Here is an 18,292-nt window from a genome sequence, read left to right as displayed (position 1 = left end):
GAGAATAGTCCTTTTGTTTGGCAACCCAGAGGATTTTACATCCCAGATCCATAGGCACCATAGTTTCTGGATAGGTGAGAGTTTCACTTTCCTCTTGAGAACTGAGAGAGGGGTAGATAAGGAAAGGAGGTGGAAAAGGGAAAGTGGTGGATCAATTTTAAGAAGACTTCATAGGGAAGTGAGGCCTGGAAATCTCTTCCTTACAAATATCCCCTTCTGCTTCTGCCCTGGAAATTCTCTCGGTACCCCCAGGGCACATTCACACTCACTGGAAGGCAGTTGTTCTGGACAGGTGAACAAGGTCATTTTGGTTCCTGATTTGGCAGGCAGATCCTCAGTACGACTTAGAGTATTATAATGCCCTTGTGGGTAGTTTCTTGCTTGAGGGAGAGTTTCTCTTCCTGCTGAGTGGATCGGCATTGCTGTAGGACCCTACTATGAACTTGTCCAGTGTAGTTACAGCTTGAGTAATGATCTTGAATGAACCATGTGTGGTTCAAGGCCAGCCTCATGGCATGATATGACGGTCATACCAGGATGGAGTGACCATCCAACCTAAGCTGGGATGCAGGTTGTCTATTCTAATGAGACCTTGTATGTTTAGCCCATCGTATTTTGTGATAATAATACACAAGCCCCAGAAACATTTATTCCCACCTCACAAAAGCTACTCCAACACATACTTAACTCTGTGCATGAATGTCAGCCAATGCAGACAGCCAATACTGTCTTGATTAGTTGACTTTTTCTTTTTGCACACAAATTTCAGGTGGTATTATAAAGTAAAAATAGTGCCTCAAATCACATATACTTAGCTTTATTTCTTCATTATAGTTTCCAAGTTATAGTAATAGACATTATGGGGATGATGCTTTAATTACTATTCCTAGAAATGAATTGAGTAAAAGAGAACTAAGAACTCCTTCCCTTTACCACAGTTTGGAGAGGGGTTCCTAGTGTGAATTTGTCCATTCACCTTGTCAGCTGTCCTACCTCCAGCTCCCAATATTGAGTTCTGTCATTCACATATGTCTGTGTAATATATGCACCAGTAAGTGATATTCCAAATGCTTATGTGTTTTCACACTCATCATGTTACTCTATATTATAGCATACAGTCTTATAAAATATTCTTAAGTGGGTTGCTTAATTTTCCTTATTGATACTTCAAGGCATATTTTGGAAAGTAGCATTAAAATTATGTTTTTATAAGCATTCTAAGATGAGCATGCTTTTTATTCTTATTAGATTTTCAATAACTTTATTCTTAATAGATTAATAAATTATAATTACTTTTTGAAAGTTTACTTTTATTTTTCCTTTAGATTGTGGTTTCTCCTTTAGATATCACAAAAGATACAAAACTGTTAAGAATAACAGCAAGTTATTTTTTTTCACCTTCTTATAAATGTTTATACTTGCAACTTACATTAAAATACACGAAAAGAAATGGCCTACTGAGCTAATAAAACATTTTTTTTAGGAAATAAATTGATAATATCTTTGATATTATTTGTAAGCAAGTGGATACTTAAAGCTACTTTCTAGCAGAAAGTATATGTTGATGCTCAGAAAATTTAGTTCATTTTAAAAGAAGGCTCTTTTTTGCTTAATATAATCCCACTTGTGTTTAAATAGGTATTAATGTTTATTGGTGTTACCTTAAGATTTTAGTGACTGCCGTCTCCTTTTCCAGAAGGTTTCTTGCCCTGATGCTGAATACAGACTTGCGAAGCTGAAAGTTATAAGAGTATGACTTTAGTTTGGGAATGTAAGGGAATAATATACTGACAAATCATTAAACAGATGACACTGTTAAAACGTTAAACATGAGTGTTTTTCACTAAAGCATCATCATATGGCCGATTCTATTATTAAACATTCTTTTCTATTTTAACTTTTATTTGGGCAGAACTGTGAACAAACTTGCGGGGCTCCACGTCACAGCCATGGGATGGTTTGCTGATGGCATACCACAGTGATAATGCCGTCCTTCATCTGAACAGGATTTTCAGTTTCCCAAGAATTTAATGTTGAAACTAATATTGGACCCCGATTTGCCATTGTTTAGTAAATGTTCTCTAATCCACGTAGTGTCTGCTGCAGGTTCTTGGTCTGTGACCCAATACTAATCTGAACAATGAATTTAGGAGCTGTTTTGCCTATAGGCACGGGGACAAATGAGATGAGCGTTCAGGGTCTCTTCCTAGTTGGCAATGAGAACATTACTCCAGAGAAGAGGACTAAGAATAAAATAATCCTGGAGGCTGACAATAAACCAGAAGATACACTCCCTAGACTCTGTCTACAAACAAACCTATAAACAAATGCCATAATGTCAAACAATATGTCCACTTGGACATAGGTGGAAAAGAACCAGAGTCACAAACTGGTCTTTTCAACCACAACGGACAACCTAGATAACACCATAATTAGCAATCTGGTCTTCCTGTTTCCAGCAGATCTGTCATAAAGGGCAAGATCGTTGAACACGTTGGCAATTTCCTCCTCATGAGGAAAGGTGGCTCGTTCATTTTTCTTTTCAATAATGAAAAACTGAATTGGTTTCATTATTCACTAGAACTCTTAGGAGAATAAATTAATGCATGAACAAGGAGAAAAGAGTGAATGTCATTTATTTGGAAATTACATTTTCATGGTAGCGTATCTGCTCTATTTCCAATGATGGATCAGGAAACTTTCTTACATCTTCTCCCCTCCCCTAAAGAGGTGACTTTTGGCGTCGATTTAAACTCCCTGAGCTGACAGCACATCTCCTAAGGAACGTCGTGTCGAGCTGCTTTTGGAGACAGAAGACTCAGCTGAAGGGCCTCATGGTGGAGCATCTGCTCTTTTGACACCTGAAAACACACAGTCAGGAGACAGGCCCAGGCTGCAGAGGCCTGTGACAGCGAGTTTTAGGAGAGGACTGCAGATACCACAACTCATTTCATCTTCAAAGGACAATGACACGCCTCAGTCATCTTCCCCTTGTGTAAGATGGCAGTCTGAATCCAGTCATCTGTCTACTGCCCCTGCAGTTTCATGTTAGGAAAAACCTGTGTGATGATATCTAGTATATTACGGCCTACATGATTTCTGCACTGCATATGGTTGCTAAAAAAGCTACCGAATCTCCTTTGTCTTTCACTTGAACTGATTAAAACAAAACACAGTATTAATCTGTACAGGGGAGTACATGAGAACTGTTTTTATAACTAACAGCAGAAGTAGTGGAAGAATAACTATTGTAAAAGAAAAACATCAGATTCATCTTTGGGATATTCTTGAAAGACGAAGGAAAGGATATATATTTACTTCTCTAATCTTTCTTCTTTCCTCTGTATATTTGATATTGTACATGATATCCTAGATACATATTTAGATAGTTATATATTTTAACTCTTCCTTTTTATAATAAGGAAGGCCTGTAGTAATTCTCCAGCTATCTCCTCGGTTTTTCTTATTTCTATAGTAAAGCTTTGCATATTTCTTTTAGCAAAGAACATTCTCAGGCTCTGCTAGCCACAAAGACCTCAGCGCTACACTGCTCTGCAGTGCCCTCTTCTGGTTGTAAAAGATACTGACAATCACCTGAAATGATTATCAAAACATACAGAATACAGAAATCCATTTTATAATAAGTAATTTTGGTCTGAAATTGTAAATTACAGCTATGAAAGGAGCCAGTAACTGATTATTCTGGATATAAACATACCATAGATGTAGGAATGAAAAGGTAAGGGGATAAGCGGTGCATTTACATAGAGTTTGTTTTCAAAAAAATCAAAGATTAGTTGAAAAAGATCTTTTTGTGGTTTTACTTTGTTTGTAAATCTAAAACATTCAAGTGCACCAGATAACAATTCTTTGACTGAATTAATAATCAAAAACAAATCAATTGAAATGTTCAAATAATATAGAGATGATATTTTTAAAGTCTTAAAATTTTAAGTTAAAAGATGTTTCCAAAATTATGCACTTTAACATGAAATTTAAGAGCCCACAAGTTCAACTCAATTTGCATAGAGAAATTAGTGGTTGGGTAATTTGGACTTGAAGGAATCACTGTAGGATGGATCTTGCTGATTTTTTGGCAATGACTTTTGTTTCTTTTAATCTACAGGTTAGCCTTTCTTCCTCTTACAATGGAGGAACCTTGGCTATTTGACCTGTAGTTTCCAGGTGTCTGGATTTTGCTGAGTGCACACTCATGGTATAGTTCAACACGATCTTCTGTACTCTAGTTTCCGAAGATTGGCAGCTGGATCCAGAGGCTTCACCAGACAGACTTAGGTTTGATTCCTTTGGCAAGGCCATGGGTGGTGTTAGGTTTTTCCATCTTCTTTCATCGGGAGGTACACACTGTCTGTGTGTTTCTTTTTGTGATGTCAGCAGTATTGATGTTCATTGCTTAGATCTGTTGATTCATTCAGTTTGCAAAATTGTCATTTCTTTTTTATTTATTAGCTGGAATAGTATTATAAGGAGGTACTTTTTCTCCTGTGTTATGTGGTTACCCCGTGGTATAATTCATATAGAAAAGTCAAGATAAATGCTTGATGATTGATCTTTGTTAGTTTTATACAGTTAATTGATTTTCTAGCATCCTTTTAAGGTGACTAATCACTATTTTTAAAATGTCATTCTGAACTCACTTCATTTCACATTTCGTAAACAATAATCTCAGAATAACAATACCTAACACAACCAAGACAACCAGTGAATATTTTAAGTATTTGCATGTACTCTCTCGTTTGTCTCCTCATTTATACATCTGTAACTATACCCACATTTCCAGAGCAGTTATTACATATTTCACTCTACATTTTAATCCTTGTGTAGCCTTAGTTCTTACATAACAATGTAGGTTCTTACGCCAATGTCTTAGAGCAGTGATCCCCAATCTTTTTGGCACCAGGGATCAGTTTCTTGGAAGACATTTTTTCCACAGACTAGGGGTAAGGGGGACGGTTTTGGGATGATTCAAGTACATTACATTTATGTGCAGTCAAACCTCTCTGCTAATGATAATCTGTATTTGCAGCTACTCCCCAGTGCTAACATCAGTGCCTCAGTCCCCCTCAGATCATCAGGCTTTAGATTCTCATAAGGAGCATGCAACCTACATCCCTCACACGAGCAGTTTCCAGTACGGTTCCCTCCTGTGAGAATCTAACGCTGTCGCTCATCTGACAGGAGGCGGAGCTCAGGCGGTGATGCAAGCACTGGGGAGCGGCTGTACATACAGATGAAGCTGCTTGCCTGTGGCTCACCTCCTGCTGTGCGGCCTGGTTCCTAACAGGCCATGGACTGGTACCTGTGTGCGGCCCAGGGGTTGGGGGCCACAGTCTTAGAGTCACTTTTGGAATTCATTTTGGTTGTTTGAAGCATGTTTTTAGTAGCTTAGAGGCTCACTGGAATGATATGACTTATATATCTTACAATATTTATATTCTTACATCTTCATAACAGTTTTTCTGTCCCTTTAAATTTGAAAGTCAGTTTTCTGGAAGTAAAAAACTTGGCTCCCACATTCTTTCCCTGGGTATCCTACAAATGTTACTCTGTTTTCTTGTTACATAAAGCATTGCTGCTGAAAAATCTGATGATAATCTAATGTTCTTTCCTTTATAAATCACTTCTTTTTTGGACTAGATACCAAAATAATTTTTTTTAAATTTAATGTCCTGTAATTTGTCCAGTGTATGTCTTGCTTTTAGTTATTCATACCGGATATTTTTAGGTACATGGTATGTGTTTTCAATACATAGTTTCAAATCATTTTATATTTCAGAAAAGTTTAGTGCTTGTTCTGTTCTTTTGTTGTGATTTTCTTCCTTAGGGACTCCTATAATGTAGATGTTGGACTTTTGACCTTCTTCAAGTTGTCATTTTTCCAGCAAATCCTTTTCATCTCTTCCTTCATTTTTTTGATTTTTAAAAATTTACTCTTCTTTACTTTCTATTTTTCACTTTTGCATCATCTGAGGTCCTTTTATGTTCCTTCTAGTTTAGTCTTCATCTTTCATTTATAATCTTTTCTGAGTTCTAGCATCTCATTTCTAAGTTTTTTTCTAATTTTTATGTACATTGCTATTTCAACCTTATGTAATTTTAATGTCTTTTCACTTATTTTGCAAGCGTATGCTACAGTTTGAGCTGCTGGTGGGCATATGTTTACGGCTTGCTTTCCTTGTCTACAGAGATAGTATTCTGCTCATTATACGTTTTCTTGTAATAACTTTTGTAGGGAATTTGTCTTTGATAATTTTCTCTTACTTGTTTTTATACAAAATTAGTTTTCCAAAATGGTTTAGTATTTTTCTTCTAACTTCAGAGCTTCCTCTTCAGTTGTTTTGATATAGGGATCAAATAGGGCAGCTTTTTTCCTGGAATTTCCTGGCTCTGTTCCCCAGTCCCTCCCTCATCCCCTCCCCCCAATTTTGTTCAGATCTGCTTTTTTCCTTATCACTCTTCTCCCTAGCCTGTTCAATTTTGATTCCACTCCTGATGTTTGTCTTCAGAGTGGAGCTAAGAAGGTGTTCTCCTGTTCTCGTAAACATTGGTCCTCTGTAACTAACCTTAGTTTCCTCCCCACAGACACCAATGCCATGCAAACCATGTGGCTATTGGTTTATGTACACTTGGTTTTTTTGGAGGGGGTTGTGGATTACCTTGCTTTGTTGTAAATGTTGTCTATGGATTTTGGGTTTTGTTATCTAGGTATTCTGTTTGTTTTCACATGGGAATTCAAGATTAAAAAACTATGCCTATGTCTCTGTCATCTTTCCAGAAGGCTCCTTAATTTTTTCTTGTTGAATTTTGATGTAGAGTTACCACTTTTATTAGTCTTTTCAAAGAACAGAACTTCAGTTTTGTTGATATTATTTATTGCTTCTTTTCCCCTTATTTGATTGATCTCTGCTTTTCTTTTTGTTATTTCTTTCCTTCTGCTGTCTTACAGTTTTCTTGGTTGGTATTTTCTAAATTCTTGAGTTAAATGCTTGGAAGATCAATTTAAGCCTTTATTCCTTTATTAGATATGCATTCAAGGCTATAATTTTCCCTCTAAAAATGCCTTTAGCTACTTCCTACAAGCTTGATATATCCCTTGTTCATTATTTTTTAGTTGTATATATATTTTTATTTTCATTGTTGTTTCTTCTTTGCTTATTTAGAGTAGTTTTAAAATTTCCAATGTGTAGGATTATTTTTTCATGTGGTTGTCATTTTCTTGTTACTGGGTTTCTAATTTTTTAAAATATTTTGGTCAAATAATGTCTTTTCTAGGATATTGATTTGGTATATGCTTAGAATGTCTTTGTGGTTCAGTAAGTAGTCATGTTTTGTAAATCATACATGTTTTCTTGAGTTAGAATGTTATTCTCTAGTCATTGAATGAACAATTGTATAAATGCCCATTACATACATATTTTAAAACCTCAACATCTTTATTAAATTTCTTGACTCCTTGATCTGTGCTGGTGTTATGTACATATTTTTTAGCATAATCTTCAAATTAATCCTCATAGATAGATATTATTATCTCTTTGTACAGATGAAAATTCTGAGGTTCATAAAAATTAGGTTGCCTAAGGTCACCCAGATAATAAATAACAAAATTATTATAACTCTGGATTGCAAAGCTTCCATGTTCAAATCTTTTCATGATATCTATGTAAAATGTCGCTAGGCTTAACAGAATAAAAAAAAATTTCTAAAGTATACTGTAACAAAATGTTGTCTACTTGCCTGGAAAGATTTGGTTTATACATAGCACAAACTCTTCTTATCTCAAATACTAATGCAAAATCTAAACTAACCAACTTTTTGTTTGTTCTACATACGCATAATTGATTTTTCAGAATAATGATCTTGAAGCACTGAGAAAGATCAATGGATTTTCTAACCCATTAAATCCACTATGGTCATAGTACTTACATTTTACATTTACTGATTCTTGAAAATCTGGGCTCTATCACAACTTTCAGTTAATCACAATATTAATTCAGTCACCTGGGAGTAACCACAGATATCAGGAAACATAGATTCCTTTGGGATGCTGCAACGCTTAGACCTAAAGGACCATGGCTTGCCCGTAGTAGCCTCCTTCAGAATGAAGCCATTGATATTTATTTGAGAAAGGACACTGCAAATATTATTTGAGAAAGGACACTGCAACTAACGTTTTTATTTAGAGTGTTAACAATACATTTCAGTTTCTTACTGGGAAAAAGTTTGAGAGGCCCTATTTTTCTTTTCTCACTTTGAAAATACGAACAGACTAAGAATAAATGGGAAAGCAGTTATAAAAACATAGGACCATGAAGCACAAAACCATGGTCCAATGAATATGGCTTGATGAATGTCATTTCTGCTAGAAAGGTGTAGTGTAATTATTGTAATGAGCCACTTTATTGAATAAGTCTCCCACATAAAATATAGTAATTGGAAATAAGCAATTACTTAAAATTGCATAGGTTGAAGGTGGTTCCTCATTTGACTACATTTGAATTTTTCATGCACCCATGAACTCAAAATTAATCCCAAAGTGGCATATGACAGATCATGTGTATGGCAAGATGTTTCTATAAAATAAACTTTTTTATGCAATTGACATTATGCTTAGAAAGAAACCATTTAAACAGGTGACTAATTAAGCAGTAGCAAAATATAGTTATAATACAGATGTATACAAGGGTGAATACCATTACAACACTATGTTAGGAAGCTTTGAAATGTGTTTTAGAATATGAATTTTATGAAAAGGGAGTTTTAGATGATGGGTCAAGATTTTTGATCTTAACTTATTTCATTATTATTAATGCTGAAACTGTAAAAAATCACACATAACAGTGAAAATATGCATACAAATATGCATGTGTACATGCACACACACCGTATGTTCCCACCAAAATCTTCACTCTTCCTTTGGGCTCCATGACACCCAGCACCAGTTGATCCCTGTACTGTGTGAAGCATCGTTTTATCTTTCTGTGAATTCCACTAGATTCTAAGCTCTGTATAAGGATGGTATAGTCCTTGTCTACTATTTATACATTTTCCTCCATTGTCTAGCATTGTGCATTGTTGGTGCTTGAAATATATTTGAAAGTGAATTAATTTCATAATATTAAAAGATTACTTTGAATCTGTACTTCCTTTTTTGTTCTACAGTTTTTTTATGTAGTTAATCCTTGAAATAACAAATGTAAATGAGGTAAACACTACAAAGGAGGAATGCTTATTTTGAAATGAATCGACTCACTTGATATGTAGGAAAATCTTGTAAAACTAGAAACTAAACAATTGAAAACTTAATTGCCTTGATTTCTTTTTTTTGTTTTTTTTGCACTTGAATTTTGTAGTCTGGGGACATTATAGATTTGGTCAAATCTCCAACATTTTACACATCACGTAGAGTAGTATAATGCAATTTATAATGCCAAGGGTGAGGGAAAAACAGTGTCTTCAATTACTGAAAAAAATTTAGATCTGTTTAATATACAGTGCTTATTGGTAAGACACTATAAATATATGCTATGTAGATTTTAATTATAGACGGAAAAGACAAAAATGACTTTATGGTTATATCTCATATAAACAGAAAGACAAAGATTGGAAATCTGTAGTGACAAAAAGATGAGTGGATTTATGATTCCAGAGAAAATGTCAGAGGCTTTTAACTATGCATCTGTTTATGAATTTTAAATCCATGGCATTCTGACAGTACAAAGAAGCAGTCCTTGGACTATATTTATTTTCAGTTGCATTTGAACTTCAAGTACAGATATTAATAACAAAAACACCATCATTGGCAACAGCTGCAACACACTGAGACCAGCGTAACACTTAATGGATAATACAATTTATAAGTACAACTATACTCAAAAGAGAAAAAAGTTTAAAAAGAAGAGCAAAATGTAATTTCAAAGATAGATTTAGCAGCAACCTTAGCTCCTTGATATCTATTTTGGAGACAGTATGGAAAACTCTTGATTAAAAACCGCCCATATTACCGATAACAGTCTAGGATGTATATCCTAGACTGATTTACTTTTGACCTTCAGTAAACGGATACCTAAGGAATACAAACAGATTACACATAATCCCAACCTAAAAATGATTACACAAATGAATATTCTGCAAAAATAATCATTGATAGGGAATTCCTACTCTCATGTTAGCTGAAGGTAAAAATATATGTTTTTCACTCAGGACCCAGCAAATTGTTTGAACATATTGCTCCTCAAAAAATGATTATTGAAAGAAAGGGTGTGCACTTAAACACAGCCACATTTTATCTTGAGCTCAAGAATTTACTGCAAAGTCTAGCAAAAAAGAAAAACCAATGTCTTGATTTTGTATTATGTATCTTTTGTTTTCAGAATATTATGGGGGTACAAACATTTTGGTTACATATAATGCCTTTGCCTCGCCCAAGCCAGGGCTGCAAGTGTGCCCTTCCCCCACACAGTGCGCTCTGCATCCATTAGTTGTGAGTTTACCCCCACCCCCACCACCCCCATCTGACCAGCACCCAATGAATTTTACTTCCATGTGAGCACTTAGTGTTGCTTGGTTAGTACCAATTTGATGGTGAGTACATGTGGTGCTTGTTTTTCCATTCTTGTGATACTTCACTTTGAAGGATGGGCTCAAGCTCTATCCAGGATAATATAAGAGGTGCTAGTTCACCATTGTTTTTTGTAGTTAAGTAGTATTCCATGGTATCTTTTTATTTTGTCCCCATTATTATGACTAAGTGAACAATTCATTACATTATTTTTAAGCTAAAGAGAGATAAGCACAGGGTTTTCATATTTGATATGATGAACAGCAATTCTTCCCTCCTTGGACATGCTACTTTGTATCTTTGAGATACAGTACTTGGTTATGTGGTGGTATCATGTAATTTTTCTCTTCTTCCCTATAGATATTAACAGATATCTTGAATGGTACTGCAGAGATGCAAAGCTATTATTTTAGAAAATTCTTTCAGAAGAGCGAAAGCTTAAAGCTTAAAGATGAAAACAAGCTGTTTCTCTTCTCTCTCTCTCATTAAGTGAGTAAACTTTCATCCTGGAAATTATAGATCAGGCTGAGTAACTTACTATGTGAGGAGTTACTGGCACAAATCAGCAAACACTCTATAATTACATAGAAAATTACAAAATGCTGTACAGCAATCAACAAGCCTTTGTGAAAAGTAAATCTTTCCAGAACAATTCATTTGCTTCTTGAGAGTTTAAGACACTGGGTAGACAATGGAAATATCAACAAATATCAAGCTCCAAAAAAATTCAGACTCACATACAATAAAAAAAATTAATCAGTGATTAATATATTGTGCTCCATAGACTGTTAACCTCTGAAAGTTAAATTTGTTTAAGTAAAAGTCATTAGTCTTGATTGATGAGTAGGAGTCTATTTGCTGAGTCTGACTTCATGGTATGGTTTAATAACAGCAACCTTTCTAATCTGGTTTGGGAGGCACGTAACATATGCTAAGCCAGGTGCAATGCTAAGCATTTAACATATTTGATTCTCGTAACAACCCTTGAAATAGGAATTATCTCTACTTTACAGATGAAGATTGAAACCTGTATCATTTCACCAACTCTTCTACCCTGCTTCTCTCAAACAGTCACCTCAAGTTACCTTCCATATGTGGCCCTCTCTGCCTGGAGGACCTTCTGCCTCTATTTCTCAATCGTCCTTCTCCTGTAAGCGGGATTTAGAGGGTCCTGTCTCATGGTTCCTGCAACGCTTTTTACTTCCATTCACGTATGTGTGTTTCTGCTCATTATTAGACTATGGGCTTCTTCAGGGCACAGTTCACATCTTGCTCACTGCTGAATTCACACAACCCAGAAGAGTGGCAGATGAATAATGGGTGCTCTATAAATGTTTGTTGAATGACTGAATGACTGTATGAATGTTGAAGACTTATAGAAACAAAAAAGGGTAAACAAAATGTAGTAATTACAGTTATCATTCTCCTCTTTATTTTGTACTTGAGTTTGCTGTTAGTTGTGAAGGCTCAATAGGGAACTTGCTTATATGCTCAGCAGAAAGGAGGCAGACAAGTGGCTGAGCAGACATTGCACTATTGTCAGAGAACTATTCACTGTTCATTATCTTATGGGTTCTTGCACTCTGCTAGGAAGTGCACGGGCATGAGGTCGAGGGGCTGGACGGCACATGAGCCAGGACAGCGGGGCAGAACCACCAGGGAGCTCAGCCACAGAGCAGTGAGGAGCCCTGGACTCGGCCACAGTGGAGACCTTGACTTTGATGAGATGACTCACTTCTGAGGACTGAGCGGGCTGCTTTTATTATAGCGTTACAGGAAAGCCACGTTCACATCTCAGTTTATTCACAGCCACTCTGCTTAAGGAACTTAGGGTTTCATTTCAATAATATGGAGAAAAAAACATGAGTGGGAACTGCTGCTTGATTTCTTTCTGCTTGGAAGCTAGGAAAAGCTCTCCTTCTTGAATCAGGAAGAAAAGGAGCCCCTCTCAGCTGCGCACAGGAGTGGGAGTGGGAGGATAACGGGTGTGGGAAGTACCACTCGGGAATGTCCTTTCAGTGGAGTCTGGAAGGGCGGTCGTTTATCCCACGGAGAGGCAGGAAAACACTCTCTCCCGTCTTTTTCCTTTAGGATCCGGGCTAGGCTCCGACCACAGCTTAAAGATTTTTTTGTTGGTTTGCCCGTTGTTTACTGGGAGAAGGGCAGGTATTTTAAAGTACGTGATAAAGGTGATCAAACAGGGCTATTTTTAAAAACATGGTCTCTGCAGAGTGAGGTTGCCATGGAAATTACTTATCACTGTTCAAAGCCAGGGTAATTACTGGAGAAAATCTTGCCTCACTTGTGCTTAGCATTTTCTGCGATGCTTAATCAAAGCCCAGCCCCCTTTTGCTGCTGTTGGCAGTTGTTTTTCCTCCTTAACTTGTAGTCTTGGGACTCACTGTTTTCCCTGGAAAGAGAAAGGTGATTCTCTCTCAGAAGTTTCTCCCCACAGGTAACCAGGAAGGGCAAAGTATTATTTTATTGTTCCTTTGTTCGTGCGGTAGGAATCACCAATACGGCAGCCTCTCATTTCCTTTCTTCCCACTCATTGAGAAAAACGGCTGCGATGTGCACAGCACTGGGACAGTTTGGCCCATACAGAGCAAAGGATGTTGCCCAAATGGAAATTTGCCTTTTCCAAAGGCAGTCGGGATTTTAATGGAAATGACCAAGTGCTCGCTCAAAAATACTTTATAAGGGGAGCTAACAGTGGTATGGTCTATGTTCAGAATATTTGTTCTGTGTTTATGTACTTTTGTTTTTAAGTGGCTTCAGGGTTTCTTAATAAAACCAAAGCTTGCCATATTTAAAATATGAATGCCAGACTGCCTTCTCTTCAATTTCTGTTTCCAGTACATCCTTATCACTGAACTTCATGGAAGAGGATTTTCTGTTTTAGATTTCCCTGGCCCGGTGGCACTCAACAAGGATGACAAATCCTAAGGTCTTATGAGGAATGCCAAGAACTAGAGGGAGCTAAAGCTGAAAATAGTGCATCCTGAAAAGAATGGAGCCTACTTTTCTGACGACCTAAATAAAGTCAAGCCTCTAAGAATGGATGGATGGCAACACGAGTGGTTTTGCTGCTCCCACAGTAGGGTACTCTGATGAAGAAAAAATACGTTCTCTACACTTCACTTTCCAAATTGGAGCATTTACCCCCCAAATTAACGCTTTACAGGGGTAAACAACATTATTGCAACTGTAGTTTATTTACATAGAGGCCAATTAGGCATATATGGGAGGAAGGGCAACCCAACCATTGTTTATAATTTTCTTTGTGTAAGATACTGTGTGTTTGAATCAGCTGACATTGCAGACTGGGGGCTGCCTGCAGTCTTCAAAAACTTCTAGTTCCCGTTAGATGCTACGTGACTCATATACCATGGAGAAGCTGCGTCTTTGCTAATTCATAATGTTTTAGGAGATTATGAGAGACGCACAGGCATGATATTACAGATTAAAACTATAATTCGTATCTTACTTTCAGTTAGTTTAAAATAACTGTTAAATGAGAAGATAAAAATAAGCCACAAAAATATAAGGGCATTAAAGAAATCGGAAATGGCATTTTAAGTTCTTTGAAGCTGACCCAACAAAGAGATCACCTGTGGGGGAGGGCCTGGGGTGGGCGCACCAAGGGGTACCCCAAGTTCTCCTCGGACTCCTCCTCACCCCCTGCACATATCAAGAATTTTCTTATTTTTTCCTCACCAAATCAAAATACTCTTTTCAGGAAATGTGAGAAACATTATGTTTCCCTTTAGAGAGAAAATAAACTTTCAGGGACTAATATTTCAATTTTGTGTTTCCAGTGGGATATTGTTACTAGCGATTTAAAAAAGCATTTTTAAAACGGTTTTGCTGCTTTGGGCAGGAAGGATCCCAGCTCTCAGTGCTCTTCCCGGAGGTAGGTGATCACAACCACAGCCCGTGTCGGAGGTTTATTCCACACTCCTGGCTTGCAATCTGCTTTGGAAATGAAACGAACAAAACAAAAACAATCTGCAGTATGTAAAATGCAATTTCAGACTGACTGGCTAAAACCATGCCATTATCTTCCTCCTTGTTTATCCACTGACATGTGAATTTTGCCTCTATGCCCTGTGTATGGTGTTTTTTTTTTGAATCTTAAAATACATATTATTTATAAGGATTAATGAGGGCATATATTAATAATTGTTTGTAATTGGAGGAGTTGACTATGATGCAAAAAAATTACAATGTAAAGTTTTTATCTTCTTAGTGCAAAACGAAATAGGATTATTTTTGTCGATAGATAGTTTTAGGGTGAAAGAGGACTTAAAATAATTTAATAAATACCTCAATATAGTTTCAATATTAAAGTATAATCTTCTAGTAAACAAACCTCTTTACCTGTTAAGTTTTATGTACTTAGAGATCATTTTATTACTATATGCTAATATTAGTGACTCATGAGGCTAATCTGGTCCCACTAGAAATCATCACATTCTCTATTTTCCAAAACAATATTTTGAATATCCTAGAAATAGAATTGTTTTCTCCAATTTTAAACATTAATGGACAATATTTTGCTCTTCCTTGGTGGTGGCATTTTTTTAATTTTTTTAAATTTCAAAATATTAAGGGGGTACAAATGTTTTTGGTTACATGGATTGCTTTTGTAACGCTTGAGTCACAGCTGTGAATGTGCCCATCACTCAGGTAGTGTTCATTGTACCTGTTGGGCAGGTTTTTGCCCATCCCCTTCTTCCCCTGCTTGATTTCCACTGAGTTTTACTTCCTCTATGCGCAAGTGTGCTCATTGGTTAGTTCCAGTTTAATAGTGAGTACATGTGTGGTGTTTGTTTTTCCATTCTTTAGATAGATACTTTGCTTAGGATAATGGTCTCCAGTTCCATCCAAATTGTTGCAAAAGGCATTAATTCATCCTTTTATGGCTAAGTTGCATTTCATGGCATATATATACCACATTTTGTTAATCTACTCATGAAATGATGGGCATTTGGGTTGATTCCACATCTTTGCAATTGTGAATTGTGCTTCTATAAACGTTCAAGTGTAGGTATCTTTTTGATAAAATGATTTCTTTTCCTTTGGATAAATACCCAGTAGGGGGATTGCTGGATCAAATGGTAGGTCTACTTTTAGTTCTTTGAGGAATCTTCATACTGTTTTCCATAGAGCTGTGGTCCCGCATCACCGTCTGAGCTCCACACTGCTCCCCAACACCCCACCCTGAGCCCCAGTCCGTGGAAAAACTGTTTTCCATGAAACCGGTCCCTGGTGCCAAAAAGGTTGTGGACTGCTGCCATAGAGGTTGTACTAATTTGCAGGCCCACCAACAGTGTATAAGTGTTCTTTTCTGCATCCATGCCAGCATCTATTATTTTGGACTTTTAATAAAAGCCATTCTGACTGGGGTAAGGTGATATCTCATTGTGGTTTTAGTTTGAATTTCCCTGATGATTAGGGACATTGAGCATTTTTTCATGTTTATTGCTATTTGTTTATCTTCTTTTGAAAAGCTTCTGTTCATGTCTTTTGCCCACTTTTTAACGTTTTTTTTTTTTTCCTTCTGATTTTCTTGAGTTCTTTGTAGATTCTGGTCATTAGTTTGTTATCAGATGTATAAGCTTATGAATATTTTCTCCCATTCTGTAGGTTGTATACTTGTTCTGTTGATTATTTCCTTAGCTGTACAGAAGCTTTTTCATTTAATCAAGTCCTGTTCATTTATTTTTGTTGTTGCTGTAATTGCCATGGGGTCTTAGTAATAAATTCTTTGCCTAGGCTGATATCTAGGAGAGTTTTTTTCTACATTTTCTTATACAATTCTCATGGTTTTATGCCTTACATTTAAGTCTTTTATTCATTTTGAATTAACTTTTGTGAATTGAATGCAGTATAACTGTGAAGAAGAGAGGTGACAAATTTAATTTAAAATAATAGCTGGGTACAGTGGCACACTGGGAGGCTGAGACAGAAGGATTGCTTTAGCACAGGATTTTGAGACCAGCCTGGGCAACACAGCAAGACCCCATTTCTAAATAAATACATACATAAATAATAAATAAATAAATAAAAGTGAGGCCTTTAAGAAGAGTTAAGAGTAACATACATATTTCATGATTTTTTACTAAAAATTTAAAAGCAAAGCATAATCTCATTAGAGCTCAAATTAGTGGCCTGGAAGACCAAGCACAGAACAAAAATAGGGAGATGGCAATCTTGAGGGGGAAAGCAGCAGGTGGACAAGTAATAATTGAACAAATAATAAATGCAAATTTCCATGAGCAAATATCTTGGTCTGCAAACTGAAAAGGCTCTCCAGGTTGGGTAGTTCTGATGAGAAAAGACATATAAGGTATATCCTGATAAAGTTTCTGAACTCCAAAGATACATAAAAAATTTTACAAGATTCTCAAAAGAAACTAGCAAGCCAAATCTACCAAACAAAAATCTAATCATTTTCAAATAAAAAGAAAAAAGACACCAGCATCAGACTCATCATCTACAATCTTGGACCCTGCAACAGAGGAGTAAAGTCTGTAGGTGATGGAAAGAAAGTCAACACGTGAAAATTCTTGACAAAGAGGAGACATACTGCAAAGAAAATCACCAAGAGCAAAATGACGGGACTACAGCAGAGAGCCTGAGAGTTGAGGGGGAGGTTAAGGGCAGCAGTAGCAGCGGTTCCATTAGGGCAGGGGCCCGAGGAAGGAGCCGGAGAGGAGAAAGGCGAAGGAACTCCAGGGGACTCACCCCTATCGGGTGGCGCAGAATGGAGAGAAACAGAGGATCCTGGAGGATGAATGAGTTGGTATTTTATTTTCACGTGATAATGGAGAAACATGGATTTCAGTATAAGCAACAGAAAAAGGGTGGGAACAACTTAAAGAAATAAAAAATAAACTAAGACTTCCAAAGTGGAATACCTGCAAGTGAACTAGATGCTTTTGTAAATTTTAATGTTTAATCTTTTTAACATTTAATAACTGTTATTGATCTGTCATTTTCTAATTGAACTGACATTGATCATCTATTCAAACTGATATAGAGTTTGATAGTATAACATATATAATCCATATACACACACTATATAAGTTTATATGTGTGTGTGTATACATAAATATGTTTACTTGCACCTAGACAACACATATAACGTCTTATGTCATTTTTAAAAAAGTGAAGAAGTGGAAAATTACATTTCTTTAAAATTATTACCTAAATTTGCTTTATAGGCATGTGGTTCCCTACTAGTACCTTACTGTGGAATCTAAGGAAAATAAAATTCCCTATGTATTAATACTTTTCAAATGATAAAGCAATAGGTAAACCAGAACCATAAAGCAATGTACCTAGAGACAATTCCTGCCACATAGTAAGCGTTCTGTAAACGGCAGTTATTGTGACTGATTTTAGAGAGTACTGCTCTGGCTGTGCTCTCTGCTGCGAAACCGCACACAGGCCCGGCCACGTGCAGAAGGCCAGACGCAGGCCGTTGTCACACCTGGGCTGAACCTGGTGATCTGAGCCCTTCATGCTGCACAGGAGAACATGCAGGTTTGGGAGGCTCTGGGTGTGTTAAAAGTCACACAGCTGCCACGGGGCACAGCTCAAAAACTGACTTGTCGACGTGCAAAATTTAAATTCATAAAATTAAAAATGGTAGGTTTAATGATTCCTTCTACAAATAAAATAATTTTTTTTTCATTGTTCTCTTAA

At 36.5% G+C, this 18,292-nt stretch overlaps 1 protein-coding gene across 2 annotated transcripts in view; it reads right to left on the bottom strand.

Moving 5' to 3' along the window:
* NALCN (sodium leak channel, non-selective) overlaps positions 1-18,292 on the bottom strand; it is a 320,738-nt gene that overhangs the window by 63,494 nt on the left and 238,952 nt on the right. For both annotated transcript variants that reach the window (XM_045567531.1, XM_045567532.1), the window contains one exon: positions 1,662-1,735. In XM_045567531.1, coding sequence (XP_045423487.1) covers positions 1,662-1,735 — 74 coding nt within the window. The remainder of the gene's footprint in view (positions 1-1,661; positions 1,736-18,292) is intronic.

Source organism: Lemur catta, chromosome 13 (assembly GCF_020740605.2).
Source record: "Lemur catta isolate mLemCat1 chromosome 13, mLemCat1.pri, whole genome shotgun sequence".
NCBI classification, from domain to species: domain Eukaryota; kingdom Metazoa; phylum Chordata; class Mammalia; order Primates; family Lemuridae; genus Lemur; species Lemur catta.
This window is presented reverse-complemented; position numbering and strand designations above follow the sequence as displayed.